The 26511-nt window shown below is 45.3% G+C and overlaps 1 protein-coding gene across 7 annotated transcripts in view; it reads left to right on the top strand.

Moving 5' to 3' along the window:
* Window positions 1-26511, top strand: part of Mta3 (metastasis associated 1 family member 3) — a 119299-nt gene that overhangs the window by 819 nt on the left and 91969 nt on the right. For all 7 annotated transcript variants that reach the window (XM_087907304.1, XM_087907303.1, XM_087907307.1 and 4 more), the window contains exons 2-3: window positions 1561-1628; window positions 7981-8074. In XM_087907304.1, the coding sequence (XP_087763430.1) occupies window positions 1561-1628; window positions 7981-8074 (162 nt within the window). The remainder of the gene's footprint in view (window positions 1-1560; window positions 1629-7980; window positions 8075-26511) is intronic.

Genomic DNA, 26511 nt, shown 5'->3' with positions numbered 1-26511 from the left:
TAATAATTCAGATAAGTGGCGTGTTTGTGAGTGAGGCTTGCTCTTCCTTCTTTGCTCATTAGCTGAGCTCCTGATGGATGATGGTGGGGAATGGCCTGGCTAAATGAGGCCACTTAGCAGTAGAGAGCCGGCAGAGAGCCGGGAAGGTAGACAGTGACTGTGCAGTCTAGTCTCTCAGGTAAACACACAGTGGGAACTTTCCAGCGACTCTGGAGGAAAAGCTACAGGAAAAATCCTGCAGGTTTAGTTGAAAACTTGCCATGATTTCTTTATAAGAAAAGGGCCTAAATGGAGTTGGATCAAATATGATAAAAGGGTAAAAAGATCCCAACACCCTCCCTAGACGGTCCTGCCTCTCAAGCAAGTAGCCCTGCCCTAGTCCTCACCTCCCAGGTTGAGCATAGAAAAGTTTGTTACTAAGCTTTCTCTTACCCACTCTGCCCGCTGGTTTTCTTTCTTTCTGTCTGTCTGTCTTTCTTTTTTAAGTTGATGCTTGAATTGAAATTGGACTGCTAAGCCCTCACCTTTGCTCTGAATTTGTCTGAGGTCAACAGTTTTATGTAAGAAACGTTCTCCAGGGCTGATTGGATTGGAGGGAAAGGATGCAGATGCTGCCCAGAGAGGATGCCTTAGTGAGCTCTGATAAATAACTGATGAAGATGTAACGTTGTTGTAGTGGTTTTTGTTTTGTTTTGTTTTGTTTAAGACACGGTGTTTACGTAGCCCTAGCGGCCCTGGAACTTACTCTGTAGACCAGGCTGGCCTCATGGAGATCTGTCTGCCTCTGCTTCCCAAGTGCTGGGACTTAAGACTTACGTTTTTCTCTTTCTCTCTCTCTCCAACCACCCCCTTCTTTCTTTTCTTTTCTTTTTCTTTTTTTTTTGAAACAAGGTCTTGCTGTGTAACTGTGCCTGGCCCCTGCTTTGTAATCCTGCCACCCCACCCCATTGCACCGAGTCAGGCTTCTTCTTTTTTTAATTAAAGAACTAATTTACGGTTGGGCATTGTGGCACGTGCCAGTAAATTCAGCCTGTAAGAGGTGGGGGCAGGAAGCTTCAGAGCGGAGGGCCAGTCTCAGCTACATAGCTAGTTCTTGCCATCTTGGACTAATGGAAAGCTATTTCTAAAAGCAAAAGTGAGAGAAACCTAAGCAGGGTGTCATGCATGCTACTAGTCTCAACACTTGGGAGTATGAAGCAGGGGGATACTGAGTTGTAAATCAGTTTGGGCTACTCAGAAGTGGGGGTGCTAGGAAAGTAACAGGCATGGTACAGCTTACTGAGGTTGCGGCACGGGTGGGTGTAACCTCCCTACTTACTGGGGTGAGTTACCTGATGCAGAAAGTTGTAGCCCAATAAACTGTTGCCCACTTCTAACCCCAGCACTTTAATCCTAGCAGAGGCGAGCAGGGCTCTGTGAGCTTGAGGCCAGCCTGGTTAACATGGCAAGTTCTAAGACATCCAGGGCTACACCATGTGACCCTGTCTAAAAAAAAAAAAAGGAGGGAGGCTGACTAATGTGAACTATTTGCTGAAAAGACCTGTAACTTTTTGATTGCAGATTATGTTTACTTTGAGAATTCCTCCAGCAACCCATACCTAATCAGAAGAATAGAAGAACTCAACAAGGTGAGAAGTGAGCAGCAGGGTGCTCTCCAAACCCTAGGGTGATTTTTACTTTCAGTTCCAGACTAAGAATTAATTTTACTTATTTATTTATTTGTTTATCTATTTATTTATTTATTTTACCCCCCCCCCCCCCCCCCCCCCGAGACAGGGTTTCTCTGTGTGACAGCCCTGGCAGTCACTTTTTAGACCAGGCTGGCCTTGAACTCACAGCGACCTGCTTGCCTCTGCCTCCCGAGTGCTGGAATTAAAGGCATGTGCTACCACGCCTGTTGTTCAGTTCCAGAGTGTGAAAGTCAAACTTTCACGTATTTCAGCGTTCTGCTTTTTTTTCTTTGGTCTCATGATATTGAGTAAGATTACAGATCTCTTCAATTGATTTGAGTGCTAAAAGATCAAGGCCGTTGAAGAACTCGATTCCTTTTCCTATTTAGAACTGTAGTATGTATTTTGCTTGTTTGTTTGAGACAGGCTTTCACTGACTTCAAAATCACAATCCTCCTGCCTCAGCTTCCCAAGTGCTGTTTTGCAATTTTTAGTGAATTAATATTTTCCTCCTGTAGCTTTAGAAGGAAGTATCCTTCTGAACTAGGCATGGCGGTTTATACCTAGTTAGGCACATGGGAGCTCAGGGTTAGCCTGCGCTGCAGAGTGAGGCCTTGTCTCTCCACCACCAGCAACCCTAAAATTGTAAAATGAGTCAACGTGATCCTAGCACTTGAGAGACTGACGCAGGAATATTATATGTAGTTCAAGTCTGGCCTGGGTTTTATTACTGAGGCTGTCTAGAAAAACAAAATGAGAGGCAGGGTAGATGGCTCAGTTGGTAAAGCAGTTGCCTTGCAAGCTGTAGGGCCTGAGTTCAATTCCCAGAACCCATATTCAAAAATAGAAAGAGAAACCGGTTTAGTGGCTCCTGCTTACAGTCCTTGCCCTGGGGCTCACAAGCCAACCAGGTGAACCTACCTGGGGAGTTCCAGGCCAGTGTAAAAACACAATGGTTAGGAAAATCAGAGGTGTTTGGGGGGGAAAGAGGGGGGAGGAAAAGGTAGGCAGATCTCTGTGAGTTTGAGGCCAGCCTGGTGTATAGAGTGAGTTCTAGGATAGCCAGGGCTACACAGAGAAACCCTGTCTTAGAAAAACAAGAACAAAAAAGAAAGAAAGAAAGAAAAACAAGTTGAATCAAAGTACTTGGTGAATAGTAATGCTATGTATAAGCATAAACATGGCACAATTCAGAAAGTCACTAGTTCAACAATTGTTTATTTAATGCCTTTAATTGTGTGCCAGCCATTTATGCTAAGATACTTACCATGACTGAAGCAAAAGACGACAATTTACACTGGTTTGGGAAAACAGGTATTGAAAGCAAACACAATGTAGACAATGTAGAATGTATAAATTTATATGTACATGAGTGTTTTCCTCTGTACTCTTCCTCTATTCATCTGAGTATAGACTAGGGGAAAGTAAAAAAGAGAAGTGGTTTTGAGACAGGGTTGCATGAAGTCCAGGCTGGCTGTGAACTGGTGCTCGTTTCTGAGGTCTGGGATCAGCATTGTGCACCACACACAGCAAAAGGGCACAAAATTTTAACAGTATCGGATTATGCTTATCAGGAGGTTTTAGTTTCAAATCTTAAAAGTTCTAGAATTTTAAAGAGGCTGTGCAAAGTCCTGGGTTCTATCACCCCCAGCCCCCAACTCAAAAGAGGCTGCTAATTGAACTCCAGATTACGTATTTACAGAGGGCTATCCTGTGTGTGACCTTTTACGGTTAGCACTTCTGTAGTTTTACTTTTATTTGTGAGACTGTGGCTGGCATGTTCATCTCTTACATACGTGTTTTCCGTCACCTCACCTGTGCTTTTTCAGGTCAGAAAGTGCCAAGTCCAGCTCAGGTGGTAACTCAGAGCTCCTGGGTTCAGTGCCCAGCATAGAAAAAACTGGGTGTGGCAGCCCACGCCGATAGTCCAGGACTGAGGAGATGGAGACTGGGGGGGATGGGAAGTCCTTATCAACCAGCGGAGAGCTCAAGGCCAGCTTGAGCAACTGAAGGCTTCGCCCCAAAAAACAAATAAAAATGCCTCCTGCTTGCTTTTTTCCACGTCGGTTGTCGCCTTCAGATACTTAGTTCAAGGCTGTGTGCCTCAGTGGTGCAGCGCTTGCTTTTCCATTTCTGAGCTCACCCTCCCTAGCACTGTAAAACAGGAGAAAAATTCTTTTACCCCATTGTTGGCGGCGGTTTGTTTGTTCCCGGCTGCCCTGCCCTGAAATAGTCACACAGAAACTGTATTAATCGCAACACTGCTTGGCCAATGACTCCAGCTTGTGTTCCTAGCAAGCTCTTACACCTTTTTTTTTTTTAAAGATTTATTTATTTATTTAATGTGCACTTGTGTTTTGCCTATATATATTCTATATGAGGATGTCAGATCCCCTGGAATGGGAACCACAGACAGTTGTGAGCTGCCGTGTGGGCGCTGGGAATTGAACCCGGCTCCTTTGGAAGAGCAGCCAGTGCTCTTAACTGCTGAGCCATCTCTCCAGCCCCAGTTCTTACATCTTTAATTAACCCATTTCTATTAACCTATGTATCGCCACATGGCGATGGCTTACTGGCTGAGGGCGTCTCCATGACTTTGCCTACTCTCTAATTTTTTCCAGCCTGGCTATATTCTGTTAAGCCATTGGCCGAAAGCCGCTTCTTTATCCCTTAATCAATAAAAGGAGCACATATACAGAACTCCCCCCATGTGTACACTCACATATACACACACACAACACACCCAGTATCATGCACACACACACACACACACACACACACACACACACACACACCGGTAAAATCAGAGATTCAGACTGCATACTTTATTTTATTTCTTGACACCTGGTTTCGCTATGTAGTCCTGGCTAGCTTGAAACTTCCTGTGGAGACCAGGCTGGCCTCAGAAACACAGAACTCTGCCTACCTCAAGTGCCAGTATTAAAGATGTATGCCATACCCAGCATTGAGACAAATCTTGCTATGTTCCCCAAGTTAGTCTTGAACTTTCTTGATGGTTCATGCTGACCTCAGAGTTTCTATTGTTGAAGCAGGGTCACGTAGCCTAGGCTGGCCTTGAACTCACTGTGAGACAGAGGTGGGCCTTGAACTGTCCTCCTGAATGCTAGAATCACAGATGGGCTCTGACCTGCCTGACTGGCTGGGGATGTTGAATTGTATCTGTAGCTTTCCCTAGCTACCCCCACACTACTCATCACTAAACACTGAGTCCAGGCCATTGCTTAGCTAGACAAATGTCCTACCACTGAGCTGTATTGTTTTTGAGACAGACTCTTACAGTTTAGGCCTGTTGGCCTAGAACTTGCAATGTAAACAGAGCTGGACTCAAACCTGGGCCAATTCTCCTGCCTCTGCCTGCTGAATGCTGAGCTTATAGCATTGGTGGTATACTGAGTTACCCCACCTGCATATACAATTTTTTCAAATAATTTGCAAAAGATCTCCTAATGCCATTTCATAGAGCCTTAATCAGGATCCCTCCTGCCATTTGGGTACTATTGGCAATAGGCATGGATATTAGGGAATTTTCCCATTGATTCCCGACTGTCCATTTGGAGTACTGTGAGTTGAACCCAGGGCCTTGAACATGCTGGGCCAGTGCTATATCACTAAGCTGTGTTTATATTTATAGCCCTTGTTTTTTTGTTTTTGTTTTGAGACAAAGTCTCAAGAAAAAAAAAAAAAGGACAGAGCCCAGACTTGTCTTCAATTCTTGATGTTCTGGGTCTCTGATTCTAGGAGTGGTGGTCTACTAGGCTCAACTTTAATGCTTAACATTTATAACACATGTACCCTCAATCCCTGCACTCAGTTCTTTACACACCAGAAATTGTTGCAGACTAGCCACTTCTCAGTGCATCATTGTTTAGAATAACAGAGCTTCAGAGAAATGGTTTCTGTGTATTCTGTGGAAGGGAAGAACCATGCTGTACTATAGTCCTGGGGGAAGGACAATAGTCCTGTAGTCGTAAGGCAAGAACAATACTGCACTATTGTGAGTTAGCCAATAGTCAAGAGTGTGTGTGGCCCAGGAGAAGATTTTTGTTGCTGGGCATTGAGCCCCAGGCTGTGCACATTATAAGAATGCACCCTGAACTGAGCTACATCCCTTAGTCCTGAAGATGTTATTATTGTTTATAATTTACTTATTTTTATTTATTTGTTTTTATTTTATGTGCATTGGTATTTTGCCTGCATGTATGTCTGTGTGAAGGTGTGGGATCCCCTGGAATTGGAGTTATAGACAGTTGTGGGCTGCCTTGTGGGTACTGGTAATTGGGTACTGGTAATTGAACATGGGTTCTCTGGAAGAGCAGCCAGTGCTCTTAACCACTGAGCCATCTCCAGACCCAAAGAGGTCTTATATTGTTGCTTTTTGTATTTTGAGAGTATAGTCTTTCCTGGCTGTCCTGGAACTCACTTTGTACATGAGGCTGGCCTTGAACTCACAGAGATTCTCCTGCCTCTGCCTCCTGAGTGCTGGTACTAAAGGTGTTTGTCACCACACCCAATCTCACCTAGCTATTTTTATGTCCACGTATGATGCTATACACCTATTAATTTCAGCACTAGGTAGGTTGAGGCAGGAGGATTACCGGTTCTAAGACAGCTTGTATTATGTAGTAAGATCTTGTCTTTAAAAAAGTAGAGCGGGTGGATGGCACATTCCTTTAATCCCAGCACTTGGGAGGGAGAGGCAGGCGATCTCAGAGTTTGAGCCTGGTTTACAGAGCGAGTTCCAGAACAGCCAGGGCTACACAAAGAAACCCTGTCTTGAAAAAAAAAAAAGAAAAAAAAAAAGGAAAAGAGGAAATATTCTGAATTACAGCTTTATCCCTCAAGCAGACTTAACTGAGAATTTGATCATCTTTGTAGAGCGTTGCTCTTAGGCGAGCTCACTAATGAGACGGAGATGAGAAAGCACATAGAGTGGAGCCCTAGATTTTATTTACATGGAAATATCGGCCTGTTCTTTTAGCAGATTGCTGGATCATTGCTTCTGGGGGATGAGTTTGATCACAACATTACAAAATGTATTGGCATTTGGGTAGGAATTTAATATGATTTCATTTTGAAGGGGCAATATTTCCACAGAACCATTTCTCGCTAAAATATTTGCTGCCGAACTAAAATGTTGCTGTTGAACTTGGTAAAATTGACAAATTTATTATGGTATACATTCTTTCTATTTGAATATATCTCTTAAGTCCAAATACATTCTGCATGCGTGTGCCACGTATGTTAGAAATTGGACATTACGGTAACATTTTATTGTAATCTATGTGCTTTTATGAAGAGCTTGCCAGTGAATGATTGGCCTGCTTGAAAGCCTGCAGAATTTATAGATATTAGAATAGGAGCCTGGGCCTCAGCTGCAGTAAATTGCATCCGAGCTGACTGCAGATTGTATTCTATTTTTTTCTTTTTCCTTCTTCTTCTTCCTTCCTTCCTTCCTTCCTTTCTTTTTTTTTTTTTATTTTCGAGACAGGGTTTCTTTATAGTTTTTGGTGCCTTTCCTGGAACTAGCTCTTGTAGACCAGGCTGGCCTCAAACTCACAGAGATCTGCCTGCCTCTGCCTCCCAAGTGCTGGGATTAAAGGCGTGTACCACCACTGCCCAGCACATACTGTATTCTAGACTAGTCAGAAAGACGTCTGTTTGGGGAGCTTACAGTTTTGCATAGTTTCTTACTTGAAGGTAAACTGAGACTGTTGATCGTGTAGAGAGTGTTTCTGCAGTTCTATTCTGCATGCTGGCTACTGCCCCCTGTGGAGAGTCGTCCTAGGACTGGGCTGGGTGATATTCCACTTAATTTGTGTCATCTGGGGATGGGTTTGAGTAGTCAATGTACAGCAATGCTTTACAAAGATGATTAAAATCAGTACCATGAACAAATTATTTGTGGCTTTTAAAATTGGAAGGATCAGTCTGGCTGGTATGACTGTGAATGCCTGGGGGAGGTGGAGGCAAGAAGATGGTGAACGCAAGGCCAGCCAGGGTCTCACAACACGCATGCGCACAAAGTTAGCGGGAGCTTGTCTCCACTTCCTTCTCTCCAGGTTTTGCCACTGTTGTTTGCTTTTTGAGACAGTGTCTTGCTACGTAGCCCTGGCTGGCTGGTGTGGAATTCTCTATGTAGATCAGACTGTCAGCGAACTTTGTACAGTCTTTCGGAGTTAGCTTTGCGAGGGCTGAGGTTATAGGCACGTGCTGCTACATTCAGTTTTTAAGCACATTTAATCGTGGAGACTTAAGGTCTCATGTGACTTTTGTTTTTCTCATTTCTTAGACTGCGAGTGGCAACGTGGAAGCAAAAGTTGTATGCTTCTATAGACGACGTGATATCTCCAACACGCTAATAATGCTTGCCGATAAGCATGCTAGTAAGTGAAACGACTTTCTTTTGGATGGGGGGAGGAGTTTTGTGTTTTTCATGATGTGAGGAAAATGTTTTCTATGACTACAAAACTTTTTGTCTCTTATTTATTTGTTTTTTTATTTAATTTTTATTTTGGGTGTATGGGTGTTTGCCTGCATGTATGATGTTGGATGTCCTTCTGTATATGTGTTGCTTTTATTGGTTGATGAATAAAGCTGTTTTGGCCAATGACTTAGCAGAGCAAAGCAAGGTGGGAAATCCAAGCAGAGAAACACAGAGAGAGTAGGCAGAGTCAGAGAGACACCATGTAGTGGCTGAAGGAGAAAGATGCCCAAACCTTTACCAGTAATCCACAGCCTCATGACAATACAGATTAATAAAAATGGATTAATTTAGGATATAAGAGTTAGCCAAAACTATGCCTAAATTATTGACCAAGCAGTGTTGTAATTAATATAGTTTCTGTGTGATTATTTTGGTCAGGGCAGCCAGGAAACTAAAGAGCAGTCTTTGTTTACACACGTATATGTCTGTGCACCACACGCATGCCTGGTCCTCTGGAAGAACAGCCAGTGCTCTTAGTCACTAAGCCACCTTCCCAGCCCTCCTTGCAGTTTAAATGGGAGTAGTTTTTGGGTAGAATGTTTCTTCTCTTTCTTCTCTCTGTGTACATACAGAGATAGAATACTACTACTACTACTAATTATTATTTTTTTGAGACAGGGTTTCTCTGTAGCTTTGGAGCATGTCCTAGAACTAGCTCTTGTAGATCAGGCTGGCCTCAAACTCACAGACATCCACCTGCTTTCCTGAGTGCTGGGATTAAAGATGTGCACCACCACAGCCTCGCTGCAGAGATATAATTTATATATACTAGCATGGTTTATATATTTATAATATTTGTGTGTGTGTGTGTTAGGGAGTGAACTCAAGATCTTGTGCATTCTAGGAAGTGCCCTCCCTCTGAGGTACATCCTAGTCCCAGGTCATACTTCTTTAGATTATATCATGCATACTTTTATTAAGAAATTAACATATTGAAATAAAAAATTTTGAAAGTAACCATCAGGGTAGTGTTTTTGTTATTACTTATTATAGTTTCTTTGTGGGTACAGATTTGAGGAAATTTATATTTCATTGTGACATTTCAATGGAGGAAGCTTATTCTTTCCTTAAAACAAATGGGCAGTATTATGCTTTTTGTTTTTGAGCACCAACTTCATGTATACTTATAATCTAAATGCTCCAAATATAGGTCTGTGTTACCATATTCCAGCTAATATTTGCAGTTTTCCACCAAGTATTTATTGTTAAATATTTACAGTATTAGGTATACAAGGAATTAAAATTTTGCTAGATCTTATTTAGATATGAACAATTCCTATAGATAGTATACTTGGTAGGTTTTTTGGAGGGGAGTATGTAGCTTACAATGTATGTATGTGTGAATATGGGAACTAAAGGTTGACACTGGGATACTGTCTTAGTTTCCTTTCTATTGCTGTGATCAGACAGCATGACCAAGGCAACTTGTAAAAGAAGGTGTTGAATTGGGGCTTTCAGTTCCAGAGGGTTAGAGTCCAGATGGCAAGAGGGAGCACAGAGTAGGCAGCAGACATGGCAGGGTAGTGACGGAGAATCTACGTCTTTATCCACAGCCATGAAGCAGAGAACACACCAGAAATAGCCTGAGTCTTTGGAAACCTTAAAGTCAGCCCCTCCTTCCTTCTTCCCTCCTCCCTCTTCCCACCTCTACCCACAAGGCCACACCTCCTCATCTTTCCCAGATAGTTACACCAACCAGGGACCAGGTATTCAAGCATATGAACCTATGAAGCTGTTCTCATTCAAGCCACAAGTGGCTTCCTATTTTTTCACCCCTTTTTGGAGACTACTTTTTGTGAATCCCAGGCTGGCTTTGAACTTACTTACTACATAAAAGAGTCTGACCTTGTAATCTTGGTCTTCCAGCTTCCACCCCCCAAGTGCTGGAATCACATGCGTGCACCACCACCCCCGAGAGTTTCTTTTCTGTCTGTCTCCTTGAGACAGGGTTTCACACTACACGTAGTGCAGGCTCGTAGCCCAGGCTGGTCTCAAACCCTTGGCAATCATGCCTCATCTTCCCCAGTCCTGAGATTACAGGTGTGAGCCACTAAGTCTGGCTTTAGTTCTTTATAGATGCAGTGTATTTAATCCCCCATCAGTTGTTTACTTGGCAAAGACTTTCTTTCATTATGCAGACTGTCTGCTCATTCTGCTGCTTTCCTTTGCTATGAGAAAAGTTTTTAACTTTCTTCTATTACATTAGTCGATTCTTTACATTTTATTTTTCCCCCTCGAGACAGGGTTCACTGGCTTGGAACTCTCTGTGTAGACCAGGCTGGACTCAAACTCACAGAAATCTGCCTGTCTCTGCTTCCAGAGGGCTGGGGCTAAAAGTGTGTGCCTGGCTGCAAGTAGTCAATTCTTCTTCTTCTTTTTTTTTTTTTTTCATTTTCAGACTTATTTGTTTTCTGTATGAGTGCTTTGCTGTATGAATGTATGTGGCCTGCACGTATGTTCCTGGTGCCTGCGGAGTTTAGAAAAACGTATCAGATTCACTGAAAGTGGAGTTATGGACAGTTGTGATCCACCATGTGGGTGCTTAGAATTGAGCCCAGGTCCTCTACCAGAGAAGCACACTTAACCTCTGAGTCAACTCTCCAGTCCCCTCCCCATGAATCATTCTCTGTATTATCATCTTGAGCTATGAAGGACTTTTCGGCAACCCCTTGCTTATCCTCCATCTTGAAGTGTATTCTCTATGTTTTCCTTTCAGGGTGCACATTAAGGTCTTTGATCCAGTTTGAATTGGTTTTTGAGCAGGGTGAGAGAGGGTCTAGTTTCATTCTACATGTGGCCATTCAGTTTTTCCAGGATCCTTTGTAGGAAAGGCTGCCCTTTCACCTTTGCCAGACTTAAGGGATTGTAGCTGTGTGGGTTTCTTTCTGGTTTTATCTCTTTTTCTATGAGAAATTACTATTTTATATGTGTGAGGTTTTGCCTCCGTGTATGTCTGTGTACCACATGCATGCCTGGTACCTGCAGAGGCCAGAAGAAGGCATTGGATCCCCTTGACTGGAGTTACAGACGGTAATGAGCCCCCACGTAGGTGCTGAGAATTGAACGTAGGTCCTCAGAAGAGCACCAGCGTGTGCCCTTTTCAGCTCTGGGTTCTCTAGTCTATGCATTGGTCTGTGTGCTTTGTGTCAGAACATGCTCTTTTGTTTCTATGGCACTGGTATAGTTTGAAGCCAGATATTTTAGACCCCCAGCCTTGCTTTCTTCTTAGGATTGCTTTGATTATTCAAGGTCTGTGTGTTTTCATATGAATTTTAGGATTTTTTTTTCCATGAGGGTATGTCATTGAGATTTTTTGTTTGTCTGTTTTGTTTTGTAGGCAGGGTTTCCTCTTTGTAGATTTTGGTGTCCTTATAGACCAGGCTGGCCTGGAACTCACAGAGATCCTCCTGTCTCTGCCTCCCAAGTGCTGAGATTAAGCATGTGAGCCATGGCCACCCAACTTTTTGTTTTGTTTTGTTTAGTTTTGTTTTGTTTTTTGAGACAGGCTTTCTCTGTGTAGCTTTGACTGTCCTGTAACTTGTTTTATAGATCAAGGGGGCCTCAAACTCACAGAGATCCACCTGCCTCTGCCTCCCAAGTGCTTGGACTAAAGGTGTGCACCACCACCGCCTGGCTGAGGAGGGTCTTTCAAGTGCAGACCTCACCATTTGCAAATATGGATAATCTAACATCCCCACCCCCTTTGTGCCCTTTTTATTTCTTACTCTGCTGGAGAGCACAAGCACTCTACTGGAAAAGTATGGAGAGAGCGGATTCTCCTGACTTCAGAGCAAAAGTGTTTGCTGCAGTGTTGGCTGTCAGTCTGTCCTGTCTTACCTTTGTCATGTTGTGTTCGCCTCTTCTCTGTTTGCTGCAGTGTTGGCTGTCAGTCTGTCCTGTCTTACCTTTGTCATGTTGTGTTCGCCTCTTCTCTGTTTGCTGCAGTGTTGGCTGTCAGTCTGTCCTGTCTTACCTTTGTCATGTTGTGTTCGCCTCTTCTCTGTTTGCTGCAGTGTTGGCTGTCAGTCTGTCCTGTCTTACCTTTGTCATATTGTGATGATATCTTTCCATTCCAAATTCCTCCAGGCTTTTTATTGTGACATGATGTGGAATGTTGTCGCAGGCTTTTTCTGTGTATGCGGAGACGGTTGTTTAATTTTTGTCCTAGATTTGATTTATGTGCTATGCTTTACTTACCGATTTCTGTTTGGTGAAAGGGGAATTCTTGGAACAAAACTGACTGAATCTTGGTGTGCAATCTCTTTCATATTTTGCTGAATTTGGTTTGAAGGCATTTTAATTCATTAATTTGCACTGGTGGGGATCAAACACATGGTTTCACTTGTTCTGCTTTCCTAGGGTGAGAATCCAGCCCAGGCTTTGAGTGTCCTAGGCAAATACTCTACCATCTTTGACCCCCTATTGCTGAAGATTGAGCCAGTACCTCTTACATTGTAGGCAAGCGTTCTACCTTCCAGCTCTATCCTCAGTCCCTCCACACCTCCCCCCACTCCCATCCCAGTGCTTTGTGCCTTCTCCTTCCAGGTCTGCTAGAACTCAGAGTGGCTTGTCTGCTTCTGCACTTCCCTTTGTCGGAGAGTGTTGCCACTCCGGTCTCGCTGTTTGTTACGGCTGTGGCTTTCTGCAATATGTTCTTCAGACCTAGCCTTCCCGTCGGAGGAGTCTCTGTCAGACAACCCTTCTGCTGACTTCAGGCTTGAGAGACCTGTGGGTTTCTCTCGCTGCTAGGGCTGCGTGTCTGTTGTCATCAGGGCCTCCAGGCTTAGCTTGTGGTTGTGGCTTCTGGTTCCTTCCCTCTGAGCAACTGAAGTTGGAGTCAACATATTTTTCCCTATTTGTCACTGCCACTGTATTTCTCTGTGCCTCTTAGCTGCCTTCTCACCTGTTTATTTGTTGGTTTTGAGACAGGGTTTCGCTATGTAGAATTCACTGTGGTCGCAGCCTGACTCTCGTCTTCCAAACGCCGGGATTACAGGCTTCTACCACCATGCCTCGCTCCATATGTACTTCTGAAGACTTGTGTTTCCCAGGCTCGAGAGATGGCTCAACGGTTCAGAGCCCTGCTGCTCTCGCAGGGAATTCAGGCTTTATTTCCAGGATTCACGTGGTTGCTCACAACCATCTAACTCCAGTCCAGAGGACCCGATGCCCTCTTGTGGCTCCAGGGGCATCAGGTACACATGGTGCATAGTCATCTACTCATACACATAGGATACATACACTAATAAAAACTCAGGAAAGACTCTCATTTCCTACCCGTGCACTTTCTTCCCTTCACTGCTTCTTCTGTCAACATCACCTTTATTTTTGCATTATTTTGCTTTGCTGAAATATGTCCTTTTCTAATTTTTTTTTCCATGAAAGGTGTTGATGGTAAATGTTCTAAATCTTTGCATTCCTTAAAATGTCTCTATCCTCGTATGTGTTGTTATTTGGGATCTTTATAGAATTTTGGGTTCAAAATATTTTTCTCTTAGAACTTTAAAGAAATTTGATTGCTCTAGGGCATCCATTGTTAAGTATGGTGTCAGGCAGATCCTACCCCCACCCCTTTTGGAGTCAGAGTCTCTCTATGGTAGTCCTAGCTGTCCTGGAACTCTCTATGTAGACTTAGGTAAGTAACCTCACAGACAACTGCCTGCCTCTGTCTCCTGAGTGCTGGGATTAAAGGCGTGAGTCACTGCACCTAGCTCAGTAGATTATTATTCTACTGTTCTGTTTTTTTCTCTTCCAGTGGTTTGTTCTTTAACATAGACATTCTGAAAAGGTACTGAATGTCCCTGTGTGAGATTTACATCAGTAAGCTGCTGTGTGTCTTTGGTGATGTTTCTGTTATCTCTGGGCATTTCTTCTCAGATGCCTATTTAGAGACATCTATTCTGTGAGATGTAGTCCATTTGTTATTTTGTTGTTGTTGTTATTGTTTGAAGACAGGGTATTTTTTTTTGTTACTGTTTGTTTGGAGACAGGGTCTCACAGCATAGCCCAGGCCGACTGACAACTCATAACCCATATTGGCCTCTAATTCAGCTACTGAGAACTGGGAAAAAGTGTGCCATTGCGCCTGGCTCCTTCAAGTTGACGAGAACCTGACCTTGTGAGTCCCATGTTCTCCTTTCAAATCAGTTCTAAGGCACTGTCAGGTGATGTAGTGCCTGCCTGTAGGACAGGCACTTGGGAAGTGGAGGCAGGTGGGTTAGGAGTTCAGGCTAGCCTGAGGAACGTAAGACACTGTCTCAAAAAATAAAAATCCGAGGTCCCCCCTGTCTCATGTGAGATAGTGATGCCCTATCCTCGAAGACACTTCTTCCCATCCTTGGTCACACTTCTACCCCCATCCTCGGTCACACTTCTACCCTGTCCTTGGTGACACTTCTACCCCCGTCCTCCGTGACACTTCTACCCCCATCCTTGGTCACACTTCTACCCCCGTCCTCTGACACTTCTACCCCATCCTTGGTCACACTTCTACCCCCGTCCGTGGTGACACTTCTACCCCCGTCCTCTGACACTTCTACCCCATCCTTGGTCACACTTCTACCCCCTTCCTTGGTGACACTTCTACCCCCGTCCTCTGACACTTCTACCCCATCCTTGGTCACACTTCTACCCCCGTCCTCCGTGACACTTCTACCCCATCCTCGATGACACTTCTACTCCCCACCCCTCCCACCCCCCCACCCCCCACCCCCCCCATCCCCACCCCCGTCCTCTGACACTTCTACCCCCGTCCTCCGTGACACTTCTACCCCATCCTCGATGACACTTCTACCCCATCCTCGATGACACTTCTACTCCCCACCCCCCCCATCCCCCCACCCCCCACCCCCCCCATCCCCCCATCCCCACTCCCGTCCTCTGACACTTCTACCCCATCCTTGGTGACACTTCTACCCCCGTCCTTGGTGACACTTCTACCCCATCCTCGATGACACTTCTACCCCCCCCCCCCCACACTTCTACCCCTGTCCTCGGTGGCACTTCCCAGTTCTCTCCAGACTGCTTCTGCTGCTTGGTTGGAGTTGTCATAAAATCATTTTCTATCAAAGCATTAAAGTAATAAACTTGCATCTCTAAGGTTATTTTCCTCTTGCTGTTTTATAATGTTTTTATTTTTGTGAATAACATTTTATAATTAGCAGTTACAGTGAGTTTGTGTCTCATTAGCCAGATTATTATCAACTGTAAATACTACAAAGTTTTATTAGTTGACAAGTTAATTATGTTTTATGGTATACATTTTCTTATTGATCTGTTCTTTCGAATGTTAATGGTTTCTATTTTTCTCAACAGCAAGTATTATGTTCCTACTTTAAAATTTATGTCACGTTGCTTATTGATCACCAAATGAAGCATTCTAGTAATTGGTTAATTCCTAAGCTTTTTTCTCAAGGCTTTGTGCTGCTTTTACTTTTATAATTATGTGACATGATTTATGGGTTGGAAAACTACATATTCACATTTTATATTTTATATATAAGCAGTTGAATGAAAGCCATTTTTATAATTCGTATAGCTAGTCTCAAGTTTTCCACAGATGATCTTTTTTGTTTTGTTCCTTTTTTGGGAGATGAGGTCTCAGTGTGTAGTCTGGAGCTCCCTGTAGAGCAGGCTGGCCTCACACTTGGAGCGTTCCTCTTGCCTCTGTCTCCCCAGGACTGGGATTGCAGCTGTGAGACACTTGGCTCTCTTTCGCCAAAAGAAAGTCCTCTGAGGCCTGGGGCTGCAAGTGCCTTGGGAGTTACTTGTCTGTTTTGCGTGAAGCCTTGGCTTTGCTCCCCAGCACCTCAGAAACCACATGTGGGGATGCATGCCCGTCATCCCCACACCAGGTTTTGAGAGAAGAGAGTAAGTTCAAGGTCATCCTTAGCCACTTAGCGATTCTGAAGTCAGTTCATGCTACAGGAGACCCTGTCTCAACAAACAAAAAAGAAAACAATAGCAACAAAGAAAATATTTTTTTGAAGTTGTCTTAGCCACTGTTGTGTTGCTGTGAAGAGACACCATGACCAGTGCAGCTCTTAGAAAGGAGACATTTAATCGGGGCTGGCTTACAGTTCAGAGGTTTAGTCCATTAGCCTCAGATGGAGGGCGTGGCAACAGGCAGGCCTGGTGCTGGAAAAGTAGCTGAGCTCCGCATCCTGATCCGTAAACAGAAGGAGGGGAGAGGGAACCTGGCCTTGGCAAAGTCCACCCCCAGTGACACACTTCCTCCAACAAGGTCACACTTCCTCATCTTTCCACTTTGAATCCCTGATGACCAAGCGTTCAAATACATGAGCCTATAGGGGCCATTGTTATCCAAACCACCCAATAATTTTTTTCAGTAACTTTTTGTTTTTTTTTAATGGAACCTTGCTTTGTTCTGGGCTGTCTTTGAACTGAATCTCACATCCTCTCTTTGTCTAGTGCTGGGATTACAAATGTGTCATTTCGCTTGACTACTTCAGTAAATTCTTTATATTCCTACTGCGACTTAAAATGTTCTGCTCTGTTTTGCCCTTCTGAGAGGGAGCTGAGGATGGAACCCAGGGTCTGTGCATCCTCGGTGGGTAGGTTTGTGTGTGATGTGCATATCAAGGCTGACGACTTTTGAATCTTGGTTCTCACCTTCTACTTTGAAGCAGGGCTGCTATTGATTTCTGTTGTATTTAGCAGACCAGCTGCCCCGTGAGCTTGAGGTATTCTCCTGGGTACAGTTCCCTGTACAGACTCCACGTCTGTTTTTTCCACGTGGGTCCTGGGGTTTCAAATTAGGTTTTCATACCATGAAACAAGTGCTTTTGCCCACTGAGCCATCATTCTAGCCCTTAACTAACTTCTTACCCTTTCAAAGGGCTTGTCAGGGCTTTCTGCTTTCCCTCCCTGTGTTGGGATTAAATCAAGTTCTCCGCAAAGCATAAAATGTGGAAGATCATAGCTTTTGTATCGGTTAGAGTCAGTGAGAGAAATGTCACAGTCTGGGTTGAATTTCTCAATGAAAATCGACCGATGCCGACAGAACAGATCCTACTTAGCCTAACCAGGGAAACTGACCTCGCGACAGAACAGATCCTACTTAGCCTAACCGGGGAACTGACCTCGTGGGTGCGCGAACCCTCTGAGCTCTCTTTGGAGCTGTGCTGGCAGCATGCCGTTCAGATGACTCAGCCATGCAGGAGGGATGGTCTTCTGAAGCTGGGAGCACAGTTTGGGATTTCCTTTCCGGAGCTGACAATGCCTGAGCCTTTTTTGGTTTGTAGGAACACAGCACAGCATAGCTCTCCCAATTTGGTTGCCAGACATGACAGTTTAGAGCCTAGAATGTGTATGGGTCCGTCCTCTTCTTCCACACTGTGGGTAATGGGATCCAGCTCAGGTCATTGGGCTTGGCTGAAAGGACCGTTACCCACAGAGCCATCCTACTGACTTTGAACTTCTGATCCTCCTGCCCCCACCTCCAGACCACTCAGTTATAGGCTTTGTGCATGCTAGGCAAGCAGTTTACAACTGAGTTACATCCCCAGTCACAAGGGTAACTCTCTGAGATAGGGTCTCACTACGTAGCTTTGGCTGCCTCGTGAGTGCCATGATTAAGAGTGTGCGCCATGATACTTGGTCAGAGGGCAGTTCTCTTTCTTGTTTGAGACAGGGTCTTTCTATGTAGCTCTGGCTGTCCTGGAACTCTTTATGTAGACCAGGCTAACCTCAAATTCGTAGAGATCTGCTTGTCTCTGCCTTCCAAGTGTGTCCCAAGTGCTGGAAGTAAAGGTGTTCACCACTGCCTCCCGGCAACTCTTAACAACTTACTTTTCCTTTAACTTTTCGGTGACAGAGTCGTCCATTGTGTGAATATAATGGTGTGTCCATTCATCTATAGATGGACTTTGCCTTTCTCTTGGGTTGAAGCAAAATTGCTTTTTTACATGATATGTTACTTTTTACCTTTAAATCTTTGGTGTGTATTGGAGAAGGGAATGTATGTGCACACATGTGGTCAAAGGACGCCTTTACATGGGTCCTCGGGATTGACCTCTGAGTACCATGCTGGGACAGCAAGCACCTTTGCCTGCTAAGTCATCTCAGTGACTCCGTTGTTTTGTTTTTGAGGTTGGGTTTTAACTCTGTAGCCCATGTTGACCTCAAACTCATAATTCTCCTGCCTCAGGCTTCTGAATGCTGGAATTTCAGATGTGTGTGCCATCCAGTTTATTTTGTGATTTTTGAAAGGCAGTGCAGACTGTTTGTGGGAGTGGTTTATCACCTCACGTTACTCCCGCTGGCAGTGGAAGCAAGTTCTAAGTTCCTTCAAAACTTGACCAACATTTAGTATGGTTATTCTATAGTTTTAGGTGTCTAAAAATATTTTACAGAAGAGGCAGTGTTTCTAGTTTGGAGAGATGCCTCAGCAGTTGAGAGTGCTTGCTGGTCTAGCAGAGGCCCTTGTGGCCGAGTACTACTGTGTCCCAGGGTTGTGAGCAGTGCTGTATTCCCATAAGTCATAGGAACCTTGGTTCTGGGATGCAGTTATTTTGGACCTCCTGCAGGCCTCCAGGGTCCCTCCTCTCTGGAGCTCTGTTTCTGAGTTGTTTTCTTCTTATGGGGCACTCTGCCTACCAAGTCCTGCCTCTTCTTTTCCCTTCCCTTCCCTTCCCTTCCCTTCCCTTCCCTTCCCTTCCCTTCCCTTCCCTTCCCTTCCCTTCCCTTCTCTCTCTCTCTCTTTCTTTCTCTCTCTCTCTCTCTCTCTCTCTCTCTTTTTTTTTTTTGAGACAGGGTTTCTCTGTAGCTTTGGAGCCTGTCCTGGAATTAGCTCTTGTACACTAGGCTGGCCTCGAACTCACAGAGATCCGCCTGTCTCTGCCTCCCAAGTGCTGGGATTAAAGGTGTGTGCCACCATCGCCCAGCTTCTGCCTCTCTTTTCTTCCCTGTTGTTTTGTTTTATTTTATTTTGTATTTATGGTGTTCTGCCTGCTTATATGTTTGCACAACTTGAGCATGCAGTGCCTCTGGAGACCAGAAGAGGGCGTAGGAGCTACAGATAGATGGCTGTGAATTGGGTGTGAGTGCTGGGAATGGAACCTGGTCATCTGGAAAAGCAGCCAGTGCTCTTAACCTCTGATCCCTCCATCCGACCCTCCCCCCCAAGACGTTGAACAAGGCGAGTGGTGAGTGTCAGGTCGACTTCGTTTGTTTCCCGTGTCCCAGGGATCTCCCTCCATTCATCATCTCGTGTCCAGTGGCCTAGTGTTGGAAGAAGTGATGCTACGTCTTTGTGTTCACTAATTGTTTTGTTTCTAATAGTCAGATAGATATGATCTCTGTTACTTCCATTTGTGTAGAAGCAGAAGCAATTGCATTTTAATAATTTAGATCGATGTATGAAATGCAGTGAATGGTAAAGTGTCACTCAGTGGCTTTTCACAGGTGTGCGTGTTAGATTACAGCCATTCGTAGCAGGCTGGAGACTTTCTTCTTTTTCTTCTCCTTTCTATTATCCTCCCTCCCTCCCTCCCTCCCTCCCTCCCTCCCTCCCTCCTTTTTTCCCTTCTTCCCTTCCTCCCTTCCTTTCTTATTTGAGACAAGCCCTCTCTATGTAGCCTTGACTGTCCTGGAACTATGTAAGCCAGGCTGGCCTCAGACTCGTGGAGATCCTCCTGCCTCTGCCCCCGGAATACTGGGGTTATAGGTGCAATAGGGTTACCATGCTCTGCAGGCTTTTGAACCTTCGTCCTTAAGGTAGCACAAAGTAGGCCGGACCGTGCTACTGCAGCTGGGTTGTGTGAAGGCCGAGGGAACTGGCTGTCCTCAATTTGCACGGGACTAGAGGCAAATGAGGTGACTGAGATGTGGCGGCGAACCCAGGATTTTGTCAGCCCAGGATAGGATGCAGGCCATCCTACTGAGAGCTGTGTTCTCCCCTCAGGGAGGGCAGGGGTCAGCCTCCTACCCCTTTCCTTCCAGGCTGTGGTCCACACGGCGTCCAGGGCACCTCTGCTGCTCTTTCAGCTAGGCTGGCACCGTCCACCTTGCCTCAGCAGCTCCTCTGTGTCCTAGCACTCGCTCTTTCCCGGAACCCAGAATGATAGCCACAAGAAGGCAAACTTTCCTGTATAGTTTTTTATTTTTTTATTTTTTTGAGGTCAGGTAGAAGGGAGGACATGGCTTCCATGGAAACACATGGCATGGTTGATTTATAATCACTCAAGTCTAGTTTATATGAATGGTGACTGGCAACTCTGAAGAGCTTTTTTTCTTTTCTTTTTTTTATATCAAAACAGGAACTTGTTGTTTTTTAAATTTAAATTGTGATGTTGTGGGGGAGAATTTCACACACGAATATATTATTTACATCATTTTCACCCTCCCTCTCACTCACCCAACTTCCTCTCAAATTCATGACCTTTAAAAAAATTATTGTTTTTTGCACAACACACACACACACACACACACACACACACACACACACACACACCCTACTGAGTCCATTTTGTGTGTTTAGGGCCAACTTCTTGTGATTGGGAAAATTACCAGGGGTTTTCCTTGGAAAAAGCTGATTCTCCCTCAGCAGCCATTAATTTCCTGTAGTTCTTCATCTTGGAATGGGTCGTTCTTAAAATTTGCACCATCTGCTGGGCATAGTGGTACACGCCTTTATTTCCAGCATTTGAGAGGCAGAGGTGGGGGAATCTCTGTGAGTTTGAGGCCAGCCTGGCCTATATAGTGTCAGGACAGCCAGGGTTATATAGAGAGACCCTATTTCAGAAAACAAAGTAAAACCAAAAATTTCCCCATCCACACTGGGATGAAGACTGGCATGGTCTTGTGCAGGCAGCCACGTTGTTGAGTGGTCACAGGGGCAGCATCCCTCTCCCAAGAAGACACCACCTTGCAGCAGCTGTCCAGGTCCTCCGGCACTTACAGCGTCCTTCTTCTGCAGTGTCCCCCGAGCTGTAGGTGTAGGGTTGTGTTGTCCCTTGTTCTCTGGATCTCTCTGGAATAGCCCCTGCCTGCTCCAAAATGAAAGTGCACCGAGGGACGGGAGCTGAGCGCATGGGTATAAGGATAAGGATTGAGTGTAGTTGGGAGCTGTGTTATTGTAGGAAGGTGGCTCTAGTGAGTTCTCCTCTAGGGTCCATGCCCTCTCAAGCCATGGGTTCTTGACTAGGTTTACAGTACCAGGCATGAGTTTTCTCCTTTTCAGCAGGCCTGAAGTCCAATTGGACAGCTGTTGACTACTATTGGGGATATCTTATGAGGCCAGTCATTGTGGCTTGAAAGCTTTACAGTCGGGTAGGGCTATTGGCTGCTTTTCTCTCTTGGCAGTTCAGATAGCATCTCCCAATACTATGGGAGCTAGTGCCCAGGAAGAGGCATCAAAGTCAGACCACCTAGATTCCTCCAAGTCATGTGACCGGTGTATGTGTTGTCTTCAGCCATGGGTCCGAAGATCTGGGAGGCAACCAAGGGCAATAGCAATGGCCTGTATTTGGAGGGGGCCTCTTGGACCGACCCCCCTGACTAACAACGTGAGGTGGCCCTTTTCTGTCACCGGGTTTTTTTTTTGTCTGTGGTTCCTGGGGAGTATTATCACCCTGTAATAATAAAACTATATAGTATGTCCACGCACGTGCACACATGCGCGCACACACACACGATGTAGCTATTACTAAGTAAGCTTATGAAAGAATAGGTTTTTTCAAACATCCTAGTGTTATTTATTTCTCCCCCTCCTTCTGTATTCCCACTCTTTCTCCCTCAGTTAATTATCCCCCTTCCCATCTTAAGTTCTTTTTAAAAACATTTATTTGTTTATTTGTACATATGTTCATGTGTGACGCTCAGGACAGGTTTGTGGAGTTGAGTCCACACATGGGTTTGGAAACTGTAGTCCTGACTGCCTGGAATTCAGTATGACTGGTCTTGAACTCACAGAAATCTTTCCTGCCTCTGTCTCTAGAGTAGTGGGCTTCCTGGCATGTGAAACCACAGTGTAGTGTTTGAATAGAATGGCCCCCTTAAACCCTTGTGTTTGGGTGCTTGGCCCATAGGGAGTGGCACTATTAGGAGATGTGGCCTTGTTGGAGTAGGTGTGACATTGTTGGGGGAAGTGTGTCACCATGGGGGTGGGCTTGAAGGTCTCATATATGTTCAAGCTATGTCCAGTTTATAGACAGTTCTCTGCCTGCTGCCTGTGACTCAAGATACAGAACTCTCAGCTCCTCCAGCACATGACTACCTGCATGCTGCTTCCTGCCATGATGATAGTGGACTAAACCTCTGAACCTGTAAGCCAGTCCCAGTTAAATGTTTTCCTTTATAAGAGTTGCCATGGTCATGGTGTCTCTTCACAGCAATAGAAATCCTACTAAGACATATAGCTAGACTTTTTTGTTTGTTTGTTTGTTTTGTTTTGTTTTTGTTCTGAGAAGAAACATCCTGCTGTGCTCAGGGAAGACAGTGTTGATAGTAAATTCAGGAGTAGGATGCTCTGGGAGGATGCACTGGGAGGATGCTCAGGGAGGACAGTGCTGGGAGGATGCTCAGGGAGGACAGTGCTGGGAGGATGCTCAGGGAGGACGGTGCTGGGAGGATGTTCTGGGAGGATGGTGCTGGGAGGATGCTCAGGGAGGATGGTGCTGGGAGGATGCTCAGGGAGGACAGTGCTGGGAGGATGCTCAGGGAGGACGGTGCTGGGAGAATGTTCTGGGAGGATGGTGCTGGTAGTGAGCTGGGATTTGGATGAGATGGTGGTGGTGAGCTTTTGTCATCTTGACACAAACCTACAGTTATATGAGATGAGGGAACCATAACTGAGAAAGGCCTCGATTAAATTTTGCTGGTGTCACATTTTCTTGATTAAGGATTGATGGGAGAAGGCCCAGCTTTCTGTAGGCAGTGCCAACCCTGGGCAGATGGTCCTGAATGGTGTAAGAAAGCAGGCTGAGCCAACCATGGAGAGCATGCCTCCGTGGCCTCTGCTTTAGTCCCTGCCTCCAGGTCCCTGCCCTGTGTGAGTTCCTGTCCTGACTTCCTTCAGTGGTGGTCTGACTTGAGCCTTGTAGACTGAGGTAGACCATTTTGTCTCGGAGTTGCTGTGGTCATAGTATTCTCTCATAGCAATAGGAACCCCAAACAGTTCTTTTATTTTGTTTCTTCAGTTTCACAGTTTACAGCAGCGGAAAGTTGCATCGTGGCATGCTAAGGCTACAGAATTCCAGATGGACTTTGATATATGATAAGATTGGGTAGCCTTTGCCAGTTGCAGTTTTTGTTGAATAAATGTAAAACAGAAATAGCTTAAATTCTTGATGGGATCCTAGCTCGCTGAAGACCAGCTGATGAGTCATGGTCGCTCACTGTGTGGAAGGAACGTTTCGGAGACAGGCTTAGGCTTCTTAAAGCTGGGGAGAAACGTAGCTGTGCTCCAGGCGAGGGTTGTGTTTTCCTGCTTGACTTTCCGCACTGGCTGGGTGTTTCCCTCTCCCCTTGGAGGGGTCTGTGAGGTCAGAAAAACGTTCAGAGTGTCACTAAACTGGCATCCAACCGCTTGCCAGTCCTCCCTGCATGTGCTCCATAGTTCTGAAGAGACTGGGTGGCATGCGAGGCCTTCATTCTCCCTGCTAGTGGGTTGTGTACTTGCGGTTTGTTTAAAAAATTGCTGGCAGAACATGGTGGCGTGTGCCTTTTTTTAATTCCAGCACTCCAGAGGCAGAGGCAGGAAGATCTCTGAGTTTGAGGCCAGCCTGGTCTACAGAGTGAGTTCTAGGGTAACTAACAATGGCTACACAGAGAAACCCTGCCTGGAAAAACAAACAAGCAAGCCAAAAATTGGGAGCTGGAGAGATAGCTCTGAGGGAGGTTAAGAACACATACTGCTCTTGAAGAGGGCCCACGTTGGGCAATTCATAAGCACCTGTAATTCTGCTCCAGGAGAACTCAATGCCTCTGATTTCCAGGAATACCTGCACTCACATCCAACAAGGCCACACGTACTTCAACAAATAGTGCCACTCCCTAAGCATTCAAATATATGAGCCTGTGGGGGTCATTCTTTTTCAAACCATCGAAATCACACTTTACCTGTTTCTGAGACGTGGTCTCCCTGAAGCTGGTGCTCATGGACCGGGCTGGACTGCTGTCTGGCCAGCTTCAGCCATCTGCCTGCCTGTGGCTCTAGTTTCTCTTCCCTCCTCCTTCTTTTCCTCCCTCCCTCCCTCCCTCCCTTCCTTCCTTCCTTCCTTCCTTCCTTCCTTCCTTCCTTCCTTCCTTCCTTCCTTCTTCCCTTCTCCCTCCTTCTTCTTTCCTTCCTTTCTTTCTTCTTTCCTTTCTTCCTTCTTTTCTATATTATCCATTTAGCATACAACTTTTATATGAAGTTCAATTTATCTACTTGTTTTTCTTGTTTATGTTTTTGCATATAGTAAGTATAAGATACCACTTCCTGGTCTAAAAGGTCATGGGGATACCTGTTTTATTCTGAATCTTAGCTCTTACGTTTAGCCTTGTGTGTGTGTGTGTGTGTGTGTGTGTGTGTGTGTGTGGAGATTGTGTGCTCCCGTGTCCACATCTGTGCGTATTTGGAGGTCAGAGGACAACCTGGAGGAGTTACTCTTCTCCTTCCACTATGTGGGGCCCAGGGATTTGGAGCTCAGGTCGTCAAGCTTTGTGACGTGTGCCTTTATCTGCCGAGCCAACTTGCCTGCTCCTAGGTGAGGCTTTTAAAACCGGTCAGTTTTCCAGGCTTGTTTTCAATTCAGATCTTTAAAATCTGAAATTAGGGAAGATGACAGGCCCTCTTGCAATTAAAAAAGACTTGTGGGAATTATGTTCCATACAATGCCTTCTATGGTCCCGGGCCCTGACATAAGAATTGTGACAGTTAGATTTGCTGCTGTCTGTGTGGCTCCTCTGATCTCATGGTCAAGGGTTCGGCGTGAAGCCAGATGTTCCAGGTCACTGTTGTGCTTCCTGCATGAAGGGCAGCCAGCCCTCTTTCTCTTTCCTGCAGCCTCGCTCTGAGTCGCTGTGCTCCTGCTATTTCCCATAGCCACACAGTCTGCTCCAGGTGAGGCTGCAAGGGACCAGGGAGCCTCCAGAGGCATTATAGTTTTTAAAAGTTGTGTAGCTCAAATTAATCAGAATTTTGTCTGTAAATGATATTGCTGTCCCTTTTTTCTTTAAAGATGTCAAATGTAATGTCAAAAAAAGATCATGTAGCCATGTGTGGTAATCTCAGTTCTTAGGAGAGGAAGGGCAGAGGATGGTGAGTGTGCTGGCTAGTTTTTTGTCAGCTTGACACAAGCTAAAGACATTTGGGAAGAAGGACTCTCAGTTGAGAAAGTACCTCCATAAGATTGGCCTATGTGCAAGTCTGTCAGGCATTTTCTTAATTAATGATTGATGTGGGAGGGAGCAACCCTTGTAGGGGGTGCCACCCCTGGGCAGATGGTCAGGGTTGTAAAAGAAAGTTGTATAAGAAAGCAGGCTGTTGGGCGGTGGCGCACGTCTTTAATCTCAGCACTCGGGAGGAGGCAGACACAGGCAGATCTCTGTGTGTTTGAGGTTAGCTTGGTCTACAAGAGCTAGTTCCGGGATAGGCTCCAAAGCTACAGAGAAACCTTGTCTCAAAAAAACAAAAAACACAAACAAACAAAAACCAAAAGGAAAGCAGACGAAGGAGCAAGCCAGAAGGAGCACCTGTCTTGAGATCCTGCCCTTATGATGCACTGTTACTAGAAGTGTGGTGCAATAAGCCCTTTCCTCCCCTGAGTTGCCTTTGGTCAGTGTGCTGTCCCAGCAGTAGAAAAGTACCTAAGGTGGTGAGTGTGAGGCCCGCTTGTTACCCGGCTAGGGTGCCCCAAAATCAGAACAAGATACTACGTAGAACCTTGTTGCTTCATTTTTGCTGCCAGCCTTGCTTCTCGGTGGCCAAGGCTGGGAGTCATTTCTCAGTCCCTGCTCACCCAGTAGCTCCTGGAGTAGCACCTGCCTCACTCCTAACGCCGATTGAGTGGCTGGAAAGACCTCTTTGCTCATACACTGCAGAATTGACTACAGTTCTAGGTGTTGATCATTTGCTCTGCTCTTGGGTGACGTTGCACCGCCATCTTAACACAAGCTCACCAGGAACAAGTAGCTTCAATTCTATCCCAGCTTCTTGTGTTGCCACTTTTAAACAAATGAAGTGTGTGGAGGTGCTGGAGGTTAGCTCCTGATGGAAGGGACAGGTTTCCAGTAGCAACCCCCTTCCTGCTGCAGAGAGGAAGGACAGAAAAGATGACTAGCTTCCTTTTGTTCTTTCTGGGCCTTTTTTTCTTTTCCTTCTGTGATGTTGGT

Source organism: Myodes glareolus, chromosome 6 (assembly GCF_982192425.1).
Source record: "Myodes glareolus chromosome 6, mMyoGla1.1, whole genome shotgun sequence".
Classification (NCBI taxonomy): Eukaryota; Metazoa; Chordata; class Mammalia; order Rodentia; family Cricetidae; genus Myodes; species Myodes glareolus.
The sequence above is the reverse complement of the archived record's forward strand: the minus strand, read 5'-3'. Positions and strand labels throughout refer to the sequence as shown.